General features: G+C 38.4%; 1 protein-coding gene across 2 annotated transcripts in view; it reads left to right on the top strand.

Moving 5' to 3' along the window:
• LOC120245213 (histone-lysine N-methyltransferase SETDB2-like) overlaps positions 1–8717 on the top strand; it is a 94367-nt gene extending 85650 nt beyond the window's left edge. For both annotated transcript variants that reach the window (XM_039252166.1, XM_039252165.1), the window contains 7 exons: positions 1393–1436; positions 1645–1704; positions 3538–3593; positions 4226–4292; positions 5167–5307; positions 6255–6326; positions 7907–8717. In XM_039252166.1, the coding sequence (XP_039108097.1) occupies positions 1393–1436; positions 1645–1704; positions 3538–3593; positions 4226–4292; positions 5167–5307; positions 6255–6326; positions 7907–8088 (622 nt within the window). In that variant the 3' untranslated portion in view covers positions 8089–8717. The remainder of the gene's footprint in view (positions 1–1392; positions 1437–1644; positions 1705–3537; positions 3594–4225; positions 4293–5166; positions 5308–6254; positions 6327–7906) is intronic.
• The last annotated feature ends 6437 nt before the right edge of the window (positions 8718–15154 follow it).

The raw sequence follows: 15154 nt of genomic DNA, 5'->3' as shown, positions 1-15154 counted from the left end.
GACAGAGCACGAGTGGAGGAGGGGTAGAGAGAGAGGGAGATACAGAAACTGAAGCCAGCTCCAGGCTCTGAGCTGTCAGCACAGAGCCCAGTGCAGGCTCGAACTCAACAAGCTGTAAGATCACGACCTGAGCCAAAGTTGGACACTTAACCGACTGAGCCACCCAGGCGCCCCCACCCCTTTTTTATGTTTATTAATCACAGAACTGTGAGATCATGACCTCAGCCAAAATCAAGAGTCGGAGGCTCAACCGACTGAACCACCCCAGGCACCCCAAGTTCCTGCTATATCTTAAAGTTTACAAAAATATTTATCTTGTATTTGTAGAACCAATTAATAGAGATTCACTAAAATAATCATTTTTGTCATTTTCAAGTACCAAGTGAATTTCAATGAATTTCTTAATTGAATTTAAACATTCAGTATTAGAGTGCCTGTCATACACAAGACATCTTGGCATGATGGGAGCAGGAAGGGATTTGCATGAAACTGGCTTGGCTTTGAGCTGATAACTGTTGAAACTAGGTGATGAGTGGGGGACCATGAAGTTCATCATTTCTCTTCCACTTTTGAATATGTTTGAAATTTTTCATAATAAGAAATTTAAGTGCCTGCCAAATGAAAGTGCTCAGATACTGGAATCTGAAGGGTGAGGAGATTAACTTTGCTTGGGCAGGTGGTGGGTTTCTAGGAAGATTGCATGGAAGAGGTGGAAACTAGTGTAAGACAAGAAGAATTGGTGTGTTCCCATAGGCAACAGGGACGCTGCCTCCTGAGGGTCAGCACTATAAGGAAAGGAAGCTGCGGAGGAAGCAAGCCTGGGGGAAAAATGGAGCCTGAGCAGCTCCTCAAAACTCATTCTATTTCTTCTTCATAGCCTGCTATGCTGCTTCCTTCTCTTCCAGGGCATTGATCCATTCTATATTCATGCAGTTTGGCTCTAAGGTCTGGGAGAAAGATCTGTTGAGTTAGAAAACTACTTTTCCCAAAATTAGTGTGTGCAGTTTTGTGCTGTTTATTGTTGAAAATCAGTAGAACTTTGTGTAATCAGATGAAAATTTGTCTTAGATGTCGGATCTTTAGATATCTTTATACAGTAAAATCCCACTGACTACTGCGTATGAACTACTTACTGTTGTTCAAAATATTTCACCCACGCTCCTTCAGAGAGCATACCAACTTGAGGGCTGAGAACACAAGAGACATCTGCCAGAAGCTATGTCTGCACTTGACCAGGGTCGGTAACTTACACAGGTTTGGACAGTATTTAACAAATATTTAGGGTAAAGTCATCATGAAAAATAGGCTAGTTCCTTTTTAAATCATAGGAAAATTGGCATATTTTAAAACTGTTAGTAAAAGTAACAATTCTTTGAAATTGCCTGTTTTCAGAGTGTTTTGCCAACATCATGCTGCACTAAAAGACAATCATGATGGTAAGTCTCTAAAATTTAGTACTGTGTGTTTAAAGCAAGGTATATACATTTAGGCAAAACATAGAATAGTGTGATTTACTAGTCTCACTGAATTAAATACAAATTTTTGAGTTATATTTTCATATACTTATAAAATTGCCAGTTTCTTTGTGCAGTATGCAATGTAATGGACTAACTTTTCTTCTATGCAAACTACACCTACTCCCAGGAAAGTCTCTTTCTGGCATCTCCTCTGCTCACTACAGGCCGAAGACCAACCGAGGATATGGTAATAAGCTTGACTTTTGTGACTGCTTCTCTTTTAAATGAATACCAGAATTTTCAGGAGATAACATTGATAAATTGTTGCATGTCCCCTGAATTTTCCCCAAGATTCATGATTAGCATTTCAGTTCTAATTAAGGGAAAGTGGGCCCTGGCTACCCGGAGTTATGGGATGTATATTCCTTTATGAATGGCCTCTGTGCACTGACCAGCTCTGTCTTACCAGCACTAAATCTGGAATGCTCACTGTGGAAAGGCTTTGTTCCATGCCATAGCAACTGCATTTTTTGGGTGGTAAACAACACTCTCTAAACAATACTGTTGCCTTCATTTTTTCAGTCATTACCTTTTTATCAGAAATTACTTTCAGGTGTGCCTGGGGGGCGCTCAGCTGGTTAAGTGATTCAGTGATTTTGGTTCAGGTCATGATCTTACAGTTAGTGAGACTGAGCTCCACGTTGGGCTCTGGGCTGACAGGTTGGAACATGCGTGGGATTCCCTCCCTCCCTCCGTTCCTGTCCCTCCCCTGCTTATGCACACACGCTTGCTCTCAGAATAATTACTTTTTAAAGAAATTACTATTAAAAATAGAGCTGTTGACCAGTGTTCATTTTTTTAAAAAATTTTTTATTTTGAAAGAGAGTACAAGTGGGGGAGGGGCAGAGAGAGAATCCCAAGCAGGCGCGGAACTCAAACCCACAAATTGTGAGATCATGACCTGCGGTGAAGTGGGACATTAACCAATTCAGCTACCCAGGCATCCCGGATCAGTGTTTATTGATAGGGAAAGGTAACAATAATATATTAGTTTTATTTAAAAAATATAAAAAAAATTAATGGTTTAGTTTTAAAAAGCAGATGAGAACACTGTTATCAATCCTTTCCCCAGAGGAAACTATCAGTTTCATTTGTATTTCTAAAAATCTCCTGTATATACAAAATACAGTAGTAACTATAGTTTTCACTCAGTGCATTTTAGAGATCCTTCCATGTCTGTACAAATACATCTACCTCAGCTTTAAAAGGCTGAATATTCCATTGTGTGTATCATTCAGTTGTATAGCTGAATTACAGCTGAACTAATTTCTATATAATGGACACAGGTTCTTTCCATATTCTTTTTATTTTGAGAGAGCTAATGAGAGCACACATGTGGGCAAGGGAGAGGGGCAGAGAGAGAGAATCTTAAGCAGGATCCATGCTCAGTACACAGCCCAATGCCGGGCTCAATCCCACAACCCTGGTATCATGGCCTGAGCCAAAATCCACGTGCCCTTATTTATTTCCACTATTTTCTATCACATTAAATAATGTAGTTAACATTTTTTTCCATCCATCTTTGTGCCTTTATGAACTGTACCATTTGGAAAACTTTGTGTAGACTGCTGGGTCAAAGAGTATAAACAATGAAGCTGTAGTAATGATGGGCTAGTTATCTTCGAAGGAGGCTGTACCAGCAGTACACAATTACCCCAATCCTTGCAATTATATATTAAACACCTTCATCTTTGTCAGTCTGGTAGGAGAAATACTATTTTGCATGTCTTAGGAGTAAAAGTGAATGTATTCCCCTTTTTATCAATTATATTTGTTTTCCTGTGACCCAGTCTGTCTTTGTCTTTAATGAAGTCTTCCTAGAGGGTCCCCCTTTGCCCATTTGTTCAGTTTTGTATTGATTTGTAAGATGTTTAGATTTTTAAAATCGGTGCTTTATCATAGGTGTTGCAAATATTTAGTCTAAGTCCCCCATATCTTTCATTTGATGTAGTCAAGCATCAGTCTTTTCCTTTATGGATTCTGGTTTCTTCATAATTCGTATTTTCAACTGATTTTTCAGGACTGAAAAGAAAAAGAGGAAGAAAGAAACGCCTCTCAACAGGCGTTCCTGTACAGGTAATTTAACTTCATGTTATTACAGCTTTCAGTTTCTTTACACAAAGTCTTTATTTTAACAGTTCTAAATATCAGGTGATATGGTACCAGAAACATTATAAATGAATGTGAAAGAAAAGTTGGCTGTGTCCTGGGTACCTGAGCCCACGACCTGCAGGAGGTGTGACAGGGCCCACGGCTCCTGTAACACATGCCCTGGGACTTATCAGTGAGAGGACCTGAGCACTTTTGGTCTTAACATGGGCAGAGGTGCGGCAAAGCACCCTTACCTTGCCGGGTATTGCTCAGGTGCATCATCCACACTTAACCTAATTTGTAACTCATAATTTTCTGCACTACTATTATGTATAAAGTGTATGAAGTGTTTTGGGAATTTGAAAGCTTTTTACATATAGCTCATATGAGCCAGCAACCTTCACCTCTTGCTGTTTATACAAGAGGAGCTAGTCACAACTCTTGATGCTTTGTTATACAAAAATACATTTGATGTTTACATGTAAACTCATGATGATGGCATGAGTTTCACCATGGGCATATCAATGAATCATATGCAACAAAAGGTTGGTTTTCATTTTACACAATACAAATGCCAACAGTAAGTCAGTGTAATCTTGATTTTTCTTTTCCTCTAGCCATCTGAAACAATGACACTCAACAGATTAATAAGAGAAATGAAGGAAGAGGATGGCAGACACACAGGTTTGCTATAAATTTTGTAACAAATATGACTTAATACTTAAAGAAATGATGACTCATTTATTTCAGAATTGGTATCCCACTTTATTCTTCTGGACATACAGTAATTGTTAAGAATAGGACAGTTATGATAAAAGGTTCCTATCATAAGCCCAGCAGATCAAAGTAATTTAGGTAGGGATGGTCCATTGTTCTTTGGTACTAAGAAAGGATATACTTCCTGATCTAGAAGCCAGGGTTACCTGAGCTCAGAGTCCAATGACATGCTACCCCTTGCACTGTCCCCTCCCCTCCCCCAGGAAGCTGAAGCCAGTAATAGTAGCTTTCTGTCAAGGAAACAGACATTGCATAATGACACAAAGTGACAGAAAAAAATGATGGGAGGCTATTATCTCAAAGATTTAAAACTAAATTTTAGAAAATTCTCTTGATTCATGTAATTAGTTGTAACATTCATTGTTTCAGCTAGGGAAAAAAATGAGGCATGATGAAATCGCAATTAAAAGATAAAGGTGCTGTATTTATTATCTTACCTATTGTGCTCATCCATCACTAGGCAAGGTCTGAAGAAGTGACCATATAGGGATTTACGATAGGAGCCCTAAGACCATTTCCTTCTCAAATTTTTTTTTTTTTAAATATTTTTTTAGTGTTTTGTTTGAGAGAGAGAGAGAGACAGCGTTGAGCAGGGAAGGGTCAGAGGGAGAGGGAGACACAGAATCCGAAGACAAGCTCCAGGCTATGAGCTGTCAGCACAGACCCCGACGCGGGGCTCGAACCCACGAACCGTGAGATCATGACCTAAGCTGCAGTCGGACGCTTAACCTACTGAGCCACCCAGGCGCCCCTCAAATGTTTTTCTTATTCTTCTTCTTAGATGCAATTGGATCAAGTCTGAAAATTGATTTTCTTAAGAAATGTAAGAAAGTGGGGCTTCTTGACAGTTTATTTGAAGAAATATTAGACAAACTTCATTTGATTCAGGAAAGACTCATGGATGAGACTGCTTCCGAGTCAGGTATTGAAACAGCAACATTTCTACATGTAGAGGCTTCTCACAAACCTATTTGTAAAACAAACCAAAACAAAAAGTGCGCATTTTCTTTCCATGTGGTTTCTTTTTCTTTGCCTTATCTCATTCCTCATTGTTTCAGACCTCTAGAGGTCCTGTTTATAAATCAACAGGATGTGAGTAATGCAGAAACTCATTAATGCAATAAAAAGCACCCTAATGCCCTGAAAGTTGATATACTTTCCAGAAGCACATAGCTGAGAGTGACCCCCAATGGGATGGGAATGTTCAGAACCGCATGCAGCCACACACCCGCCCCCTGACGACTTGCTGCCAACATCTGAGAACGGCATTACTTTAGTTTTGATTTGACTCAAATTCTATTCCTTCCATCTCTTTTTATAATGTTAACTCAAAGTTCATTGAAGAAAAAAATAACGCTTTGATGTTTTAGTTAAATGCGATCTTTCGTAAAAAGCTCTTGGAAGCCAAAGTTCCAGGCATATAGCTACTTTGCCTTCTTAGAACCTATACTATGAACTTCACGATATATAGTTATTTTACAAGGAAAAGCTTGACTGTGGACAACAATGTAAAGTATGTGTTTATCTGAAAGGGCTTATTTTCTATAGGACAAAACCAAAATGTGAAATTATGAAGACATCTCCAAAAGCTCATTCAGGACATTGTTTCATTCATTTCTTCTTTACTTTAGACCAAGCACTTCTCACGCTTAAACATGCCTCTCAGAATCCGTGGAGGGCTTGTAAAACACATAACTGGGCCTCACCCTGCCAAGAATTTGCATTTATAACACGTCCCCTGGTGATACTGCTGCTACTGTGGTCTGATGCCACAGTTCTGTGCACTTGGCTGCTCTGGGTACTTTTCCTTATTTGGGGTTATTCTGCCTACGTAAATTACTAAAACCGAAAATGTTTTTCTCCCTACAGACTATGAAGAAATTGGGACTTCACTATTTGACTGCAGACTGTTCGAAGACACATTTGTAAATTTTCAAGCAGGTAGGAGTTAGAACCAAGCAGCATAGTTTATAAACATTTATATATATTAAAATAATATACTACTCTTCGGGAGATAAAAATCCTATTTTAGAAGAATTTTTCATTGTCTTGTTAAATGAAAAAGCCCACCCAAGTGGAAACAGGCATTCTCTGTAAACGGCTGGGCAGTGCCACAGTACATTTTCCACATATGCATGTTACCTTAGTAGCCAGAAAAAACTCCATTTTTTGTTTCTAACTTTTTAAATTGTTCAGGAACTGGTGAGGCAGCAAGGCTGTGATACACCCCAGGGTTGCCGGACTCCCTGGACTTAATGTGTACAAATTTTAATTCTCTCAGTATTAATATTCTAGTATAACTAGGGAAAAAGTTGTAATTTATTTATTCTCAAGTTATGAGGAAAAAAAAAAGGTGAGCAAGAAAAATGGTTGCTGTTTTACAAAACGGTTTTGTTGAATCATTATACTGTATACCTGATATGACATTGTATGTTAATAATACATCAACCATTTACTGAAGAGGTCTTTGCACCATTAAGATGCTTTCAAAACTGACTAAATTTCCACTGATTTACAAGTCTGATCTGACCCCTTCTCTGCACATCCTGGCCAGAGTGGGAGACACACAGAATTTGGTGTAAATGCCTCCCCCTAAACTTGTACACTGTGCCCTACACTCCATTCAAATTCTGTATTACATTTGTAATCAGAAAAACCAGCCTATCCTTTAAAAGTCTCTTGAGAATGCATACTGCTAATGTGAGTATCCATGTATTTTTTTTTAAAGCAGCCTTTAAAAAAAATTTTTTTAAGCCTGATTTTCTAGGAGACTTTCATCTGTGTTATTTTTCTTTCATATAAAAGTTACGTTACTAGAACAACATCACTACTTGCATGGGTTAGTTGACGGTATATACATCACACTGTAGTCCTTGGGGGGTGTGGGTCATGAAGAGGAGTCATTATTTGGAATTACATTAGAACTGAATTAAAAGGCTTAATTTTGACATCCCATCTTGCTTAATTTAGCCTTTCTAATGTTCAAGAAAGTTAACTACAGGTATTCTAAAGAAAGATTATATATGTGTGCGTTTTAATATTCAAGTTTGAAGTTTTAAAAAAATGACACTCTCCCTTATAATATTGTTATTTATAGAGCCTAACGTATCCTCTTCGTAAGTTTTCACAATAAAAGCCTGTTTCTAAATAAAACCAAAAGCTTTTATATAACATTAAATATTGGATGCAATTTTATGAAAGTTTTGCCCTTAACCTTGATATTCTAACTACATGCTCTCTCCAATTATCATCTCTCAACATAACGGATACAGTGTAGCATGAAGGTTATACAGTCTCTGCTTTTGAGTTCTCAAAGATACACAAGAGGGACTCAAGCTCTAAAGATGTACTGACCAGCTTTATGTGATAAATACTAGAATTCTATCCTGAATTAGAAGAGAAAGGAAAGGTATAATCGGCACAGTACTATGTACTACGCACTTGCATGTAAAAGGGGCTAGAAATAGTCCATTGTTTATAAAACTACCAACCTGAAATCATTTCATTTCTTCTCATCACAGCAATAGAGAATAAAATTGATCAATGTGAAGAAAGGCAGCAGCAACTGAAGGATGAGATTGAAGGACTTCAGGACTTAAAAACAACCTTGCAGTCTCTTCAAGAAGATAGAGAACTTAGGTCAAGTTCTACTTCAGTATCTTCTGGGTCTTCTAAGGATTACTATTTCCTAGGCCAGGAATGAGGCTCTGCTGCAAGCAGGCTGCAAACTGAAGACCATCCATCTTTAGAATTGTGCCTCTCACGTCTCTTTGGTCCTCAAACTTCAGTCCTCATCAACTCTTACCTGTTCCTACTGACTGACCTGTCATGCCTGGCTGGGTATTTACTGCCTCCCTCTTATCATCTCACTTCTGCTCTCCAATAAAATATTTCTCAGATTCTACTTGAATAAATTGGATTATACCTCCCATCTCTCCCACCCTCTGCAAAATCCTATGGTGCCTTCATGCTGGTGCATTGTCTCCCACGTTTCCCCCACTCCAGTGATCTAAGTTGACTGCAATAACCTACAAGATGCTCCTGGAGCTAAAGGCTCCCCAGGGCCTGCTGTGAAGCCATAACTGCTCTGTTCCCTTTCTCTGCTTGTTCTGCCTGCAGATCTTATCATACCAGTTCTACCATTTACTCCATCTGAAAGCACTTTTCCTTCCTATCACTTCCCAACAGAACCCATTGTATCTGACATCCCACCATTAGGGTATAAATGAGGGCAAAAACTCACTATTCCTGTGTTTTGCTCCCAACACGTGCCCAGCACCTACAAAGTTCAATAAATGTTGAATAAAAGCATAAACTGTTCTTATCCTTTGAGACTAGTTCCAGCTCATAATGATTCAGATATAATTTGAATACTCCACTTGTACCAAATTTACCTATCACCACAAAGTCTGTTTTTTTTTTTTAAAGTTTATTTATTTGAGAGAGAGAGTGTGCAATGGAGGGGCAGAGAGAGAATGAGACAGAATCTCAAGCAAGCTCTGTGCTGTCAGCAAAGAGCCAGAAGTGGAGCTCGAACTTACAAACCATGAGATCATGGCCTGAGCCGAAATCAAGATTCGGAGGCTTCACTGACAACCATACAGGCGCCCCGACAAAGTGTGCTTTTTAAATTTCTTTTTGGCTGCAGTCACTACGTGGGCATACATCATCTTCAAAATAAACATTTAAATTTAAACTAAGAACATCAGTGGGAATTTGCAAGAATGAAAAACGATCACTAAGACTTCTCTCAACGTAATAATACAATTTGGATTCTTACACACCAGATCTGATTCCTGAAAGCCTGATGTTCCCATTTCTGATTTTTTACCACACTACTCGGATACACATACAGTAATGCTACATTTCAGAATGGGTTTGATCCAAGTCCCCAGCATGGCGTCTCGCATGTATTATGTACTCAGAAAATATCCTGAGGTGAAAAAGAACATGTCCATTCCTGTTTTAATGGCAATCCCAGCTGAGTTCATAATTACCTGAGGGACAAAACCTAAATCTAGTGGCTTTAAAATTCAGCTGCACATCAGAATCATCTAAGCATTTAGGAAACTACAGGAGGGAGTTGAAGATGGTAGCGTAGAAGAGATCCTGAGCTCACCGCCTCCCAGGGACACACGAAGGCAACAAGCACGTGCACTGCCACGCTCTGTGAACACAACCTGAAGACTGGCAGAACAGCTCTTGCACAGCTAGACCTAGAGAGAAGGCCACATCGAAAAGAATAGGAGGTAGGGAGTCTGGGAGGCTCAGTCCGTTAAGTGTCTGATTCTTGATTTCTGCTCAGGCCACAATCTCACAGTTCCTAAGTTCAAGCCCTGCACTGGGCTCCACACCGACTGTGCAGCCTGCTTGGGATTTTCTCTCTCCTCTTTCTGTCCCTCCCCTGCTCACATAAACACTCTCTGAATATATCAATAAAAATTTTTAAAAGGGTAGGAGGGGCAAGAGACACAATCGGTAACCACATCCCTGGTACGACTACCCACAAATAGCAGGGACATCCCCACAAAGGAGTGGGGGTCCCAGGCCCAGCATTGGGCACCCCCCACCCTGGGGATCCACACCGTAAAGGCAGGTTCCTATAACATCTGGCTTTGAAAATCAGCAGGGCGTAATTCTGGGAGCTTTAAAAACCAGTGGGGCTTAACTTGGGGAGAGCCAGGGAGCTATAGGAAATGGAGTCTCTACCCTTAAATGGCCAGCACGCTAAAGGATAGCCCAAGACATGGCACAGATTCAGTGGTTTGGATTATGGACTGGCTTTAGGACATGTGCCAGAGGGGCATGGACCTGTAGGTGTCATTTGTTCTCTGGGAACAGAAGTGTTTGCTGGTGCTATTTTTGTTGCCTTCCCAGGCCCTAGACAGCCAGAGGCTTTCAGGAGCCAGTTCTGACACTCTCCGTCTACCTTGCCAGCACCATGTGCTCTGCCCCTACATTTTCCTGAGGAAGTTACCCATCAACCATCTGCCCTGCAGGCACCGAACTGCCACATCCAGCAGTGTGCTGTTCACTTACAAAACTGGTTAGATTATGTGTACCAAAACTGGTCAAGGGATATACAAAAACATGTAAAATATGACATCATATACATAAAGCATGGAGGAGGGAGTAAAAATTTAGCACTTTTGTGTGTCTGAACTGACCATCAGCTCAGTATAGACTCATTGAACACATGGGATGTTACATAAGAACACAGTGGTAACCACAAACCAAAAACCTGTAATAAACATACAAAAAATAGACTGGAATCCAAGCATGACACTAAAGCAAGCCATCAAACCACATGGGAAAAGAGCAAGAGAAGAAGAAAAAAATAGAACTACAAAAACAACTAGAAGACAATTAACAAAATGGCAATGAGTACATACCTATCAATAATTAAATGTAAATAGACTAAATGCTCCAAAAGACACGGAGTGAATGAATGGATAAAAACACAAGCCCTATCCATATGCTGCCTACAAGAGACTCACTTCAGACCTAAAGACACATACAGACTGAGGGTGAAGGGATGAAAAAATACATATCTTGCAAATCAAAGTAAAAAAGCTGGGGTAGCACATACTCATAGAGACAGAGGGAGAGAGAGAAATTCCCAAACAAGCTCCACACTCAGTATAGAGCCCAGTGCAGGGATGGATCTCACAACAGTGAGATCATGACCTGAGCTGAAACCAAGGGTTGGATGCTTAAGTGACTGAGCCACCCAGGCGCTCCACCAAGCCTACAAGGCACCTCAGATAAAATAGACTTTAAAACAAAGTAACAAGAGACAAAAAGACCATTACATAAGGATAAAGGGATCACTCTCATAAGAGGATATAACAATTTTAAGTATTTATGTACCTAACAGGAACACCTAAGTATATAAAGCAAATACTAACAGACTGGAAAAAGTTGACTGCATTACAGTAACAGTAGGGGACTTTAACACCCCACCTATATCAATGGACACCTTGCTCACTGAGACAGAAAATCAATAAGTAAACAGTGGCTTTGAATGATAGATGAGACCAGACAGACTTAACAGACATATATAGAACATTCCATGCAAAACTGCAAAATACATATTCAAGTGCACATGGAACATTTTCCAGCACATGATAGGCCACAGAAAAGTCTTCATAAATTTAATAAGACTGAAATTATATCAAGTGAAATATCAAGTGAAATTATATCAAGGATATATCAAATTATATCCAACCATACAAAATCAATCAATTACAAGACAAGTGGAAGAAACACAAACATGTGGCAGCTAAGTAACATATTACTAAACAATGTGTCAACCAAAAAATCAAAGAGAAAAAATACCTGGAGACAAATGAAAATGGAAACATGATAATTCAAAATCTTCAGGACACAGAAAAAGTTCTGAGAGGGAAGTTTAGAGCAATATAGGTCTACCTCAAGAAACAAGAAAAATCTCCCAACAATTTAACTTTACACCTAATGGAACTAGAAAAAGAACAAAGCCAAAACTTAGCAGAAGGAAGAAAATAATAAAGATCAGAGAAGAAATAAATGAAATAGAGAACAAAAAAAAAACAATAGAAAAGACTGATGAGACTAAGAGCTGGTTTTTGAAAAGACAGACAAAACTGATAAACCTTTGGCCAGACTCATCAAGAAAAAAAGAAGTCTCAACACACCAGTCAGAATGGCTAAAATAACTCAGGCAACAAGAGACATTGGTGAGGATGAGGAGAAAGAGGAAGTCTTTTGCACTGCTGGTGGGAATGCAAACTGGTGCAGCCACTCTAGAAAACAGTATGGAGGTTCCTCATAAAATTTAAAATAGAACTACCTTATGACCCAGAAATTGACTACTAGGTATTTATCCAAAGGATACGGGTGTGCTGTTTTGAAGAGCACTGCACCCCAATGTTTATAGCAGCACTATCAACAATAGCCAAAATATAGAAAGAACCCAAATGTCCATCGATGAATGAATGGATAAAGAAGGTGTGGTGTGTGTATATACCCACATTACAAATACTACTCAGCAATCACAAAGAATGAAATTTTGCCATTTGCAACTACATGGATGAAACTAGAGGGTATCATCCTAAGCAAAATTAGTCAGAGAAAGACAAATATCATATGACTTCACTCATATGAGGAATTTAAGATATAAAACAGATGAACATAAGGGAAGGGAAGCAAAAATATATAAACAAGGAGGGGGACAAAACATAAGAGACTCTTAAATACAGAGCATGAACTGAGGGTTGCTGGAGGGGTGGGAGAATGGGCTAAATGAGTAACGGACATTGGGGAGGACGCTTGTTGGGATGAGCACTGAGTGTTATACATAAGGGATGAATCACTGGAAATTACTACTGACATCATTATAGCACTATTTGCTAACTAACTTGGATGTAAATTAAAAAAGAAATTTAAAAAAAAGACTCAAAATCAGAAATGAAAGAAGCTTACAAGTTGTAAGTGACAAAAATACAAAAAAAAAGAGATTACAAAAAATTATATACCAACAAATCAGACAAACTAGGGGAAGAAATGGATAAATTCTTAGAAATAGAAAACCAAAACAGGCCAATTACTAAAAATGAAATTGAATTGGTAAACAAATTCCCAAACAAAATTCCCTGAACAAAATTTCAGGACCACACTGATTCACAGGTAAAGTCTACCAAACATTTAAAAAAGAGATATATATCTTCAAACTATAAAAAAATACATGAAGGAATGCTTCCAAACTCATTTTATGAGGCCAACATTACCCTAATGCCAAAATCAGACAACAATGCCACAAGTATAGGCTGATATCTCTGATAAATACAGATGCAAACAAAATATGAGCAAACCAAACTAAAATATACATTAAAAGGATCATTCACCATAATCAATGGATTTATTCTGGGAATGCAAGGATGGCTCAATATATGCAAATCAACCAATATGATACACATTAATAAAATGAAGCACAAAAATCATTTGATCATTTCAATAGACAAAGAAAAAGCATTTGACAAAATTCAACATCCATTCATGATAAACACACTCAACAAATTGGGTACAGAAGAAAGATACTTGAACACAATAAAGGTCATATATGGCAAACCCCCAGCTAACACCCTATTTTGGTGAAAAACTAAAAGCTTTTCCTCTAAGATCAGGAAAAAGACAAGGATCTCCACTCTCATAACTGTTATTCAACATATTACTATAAGTCCTTGCTATATAAGATTTTAAAAAATAAAAATAGGGGCGCCTGGGTGGCTTAGTCGGTTAAGCGTCCAACTTTCGCTTAGGTCATGATCTCACGGTTCGTGGGTTCGAGCCCCGCGTCGGGCTCTGTGCTGCCAGCTCAGAGCCTGGAGCCTGTTTCAGTCTGTGACTCCCTCTCTCTCTGACCCTCCCCTGCTCACACTGTCTCTCGCTGTCTCTCTCTCTCTCTCCTAGAAATAAATTTAAAAAATAAAATAAAATAAATAAAAAATAAAAATAAACTTTCAAATTGGTGAGGAAAAACTAAGACAGTCACAATCTGCAAATGACATGACACCATATAGAAAAAATCCTAGACTCCACCAAAAAAAATATTAGAATAAATAAATTCAGTAAGTTGTGGGATGCAAAATCAATATACAGAAATATGTTGCATTTCTAGACACTTAGTAACAAAATAGCAGAAAAGGAAATTAAGAAAATGACAGAATTTACAATTGCATAATAAAGGATAAAATACCTAAGATAAATTTAATCAAAGAGGTTGAAGACCCATTAAACTGTTAAAACACTGATGATGAAATCAAAGACAACACAAATAAATGGCAAGATACACCAAGCTCATGGACTGGAAGAATTAATACTGTTAAAAAAATATCCACATTACCCAAAGCAATCTATAGATTTAATGCAATCCCAATAAAAATACCAATAGTATTTTTCACAGAACTGGAATGAACAGCCCTAAAAATCTGTGTGGAACCACAAAAGATCCCAAATAGCCAAAGCAATCTTAAGGAGGAACAAAGCAGAAGGTAGCACAATCCCAGATTTCAAACTATACCACAAAGATACAGGTATCAAAACAGTATGGTACTGGCACAAAAACATACACATAGGTCAATGGAATAGAACTGAGAGCCCAGAAATAAACCCATGCTTATGTGATCAATCAATCTACAACAAAGGAGGCAAAAATATACAAAAGGCGAAAAATAATTTCTTCAATAAATGGTGTTGGGAAAACGCTACATGCAAAAGAATAAAACTGGACCTCTTTCTCACACTGTACATAAAAATAAACTCAGAATGGATTAAAGACCTAAATGTGAAACCAGGAACCATAAAACTCTTAGAAGAAAACCCAGACAAGTAGTCTCTTGGACATCAACATTAGCAACAGTTTTCTGGTTGTATCTCCTCAGGCAAGGAAAATTAAAAAAATAAACCACTGGTACAACAAACTAAGAGGCTTCTGCATTGCAAAGGAAACCACCAGCAAAATGAAAAGGCAATCAACTGAATGGAAGAAGACATTTGCAAATGACCTATCTAATAAAGGGGTTAATAATATCCATTAATATCCAAAAGATATAAAGAAGTCATACAACAGATTACCAAAAAGACAAATAATCTGATGAAAAAATGGGCAGAAGACATGAACAGACATTTTTCCACAGATGACAGAACAGACACATGGAAAGTTGCTCAACAGCAATCATCAGGAAAAAAGCAAGCCAAAACTACAATGAGATGTCACCTTGCACCTGTCA

Source organism: Hyaena hyaena, unplaced genomic scaffold (assembly GCF_003009895.1).
Source record: "Hyaena hyaena isolate Hyena2069 unplaced genomic scaffold, ASM300989v1 scaffold_410, whole genome shotgun sequence".
NCBI lineage: Eukaryota > Metazoa > Chordata > Mammalia > Carnivora > Hyaenidae > Hyaena > Hyaena hyaena.
Note: the sequence above shows the minus strand (reverse complement) of the source record. Positions and strands in the feature narration are given on the sequence as shown.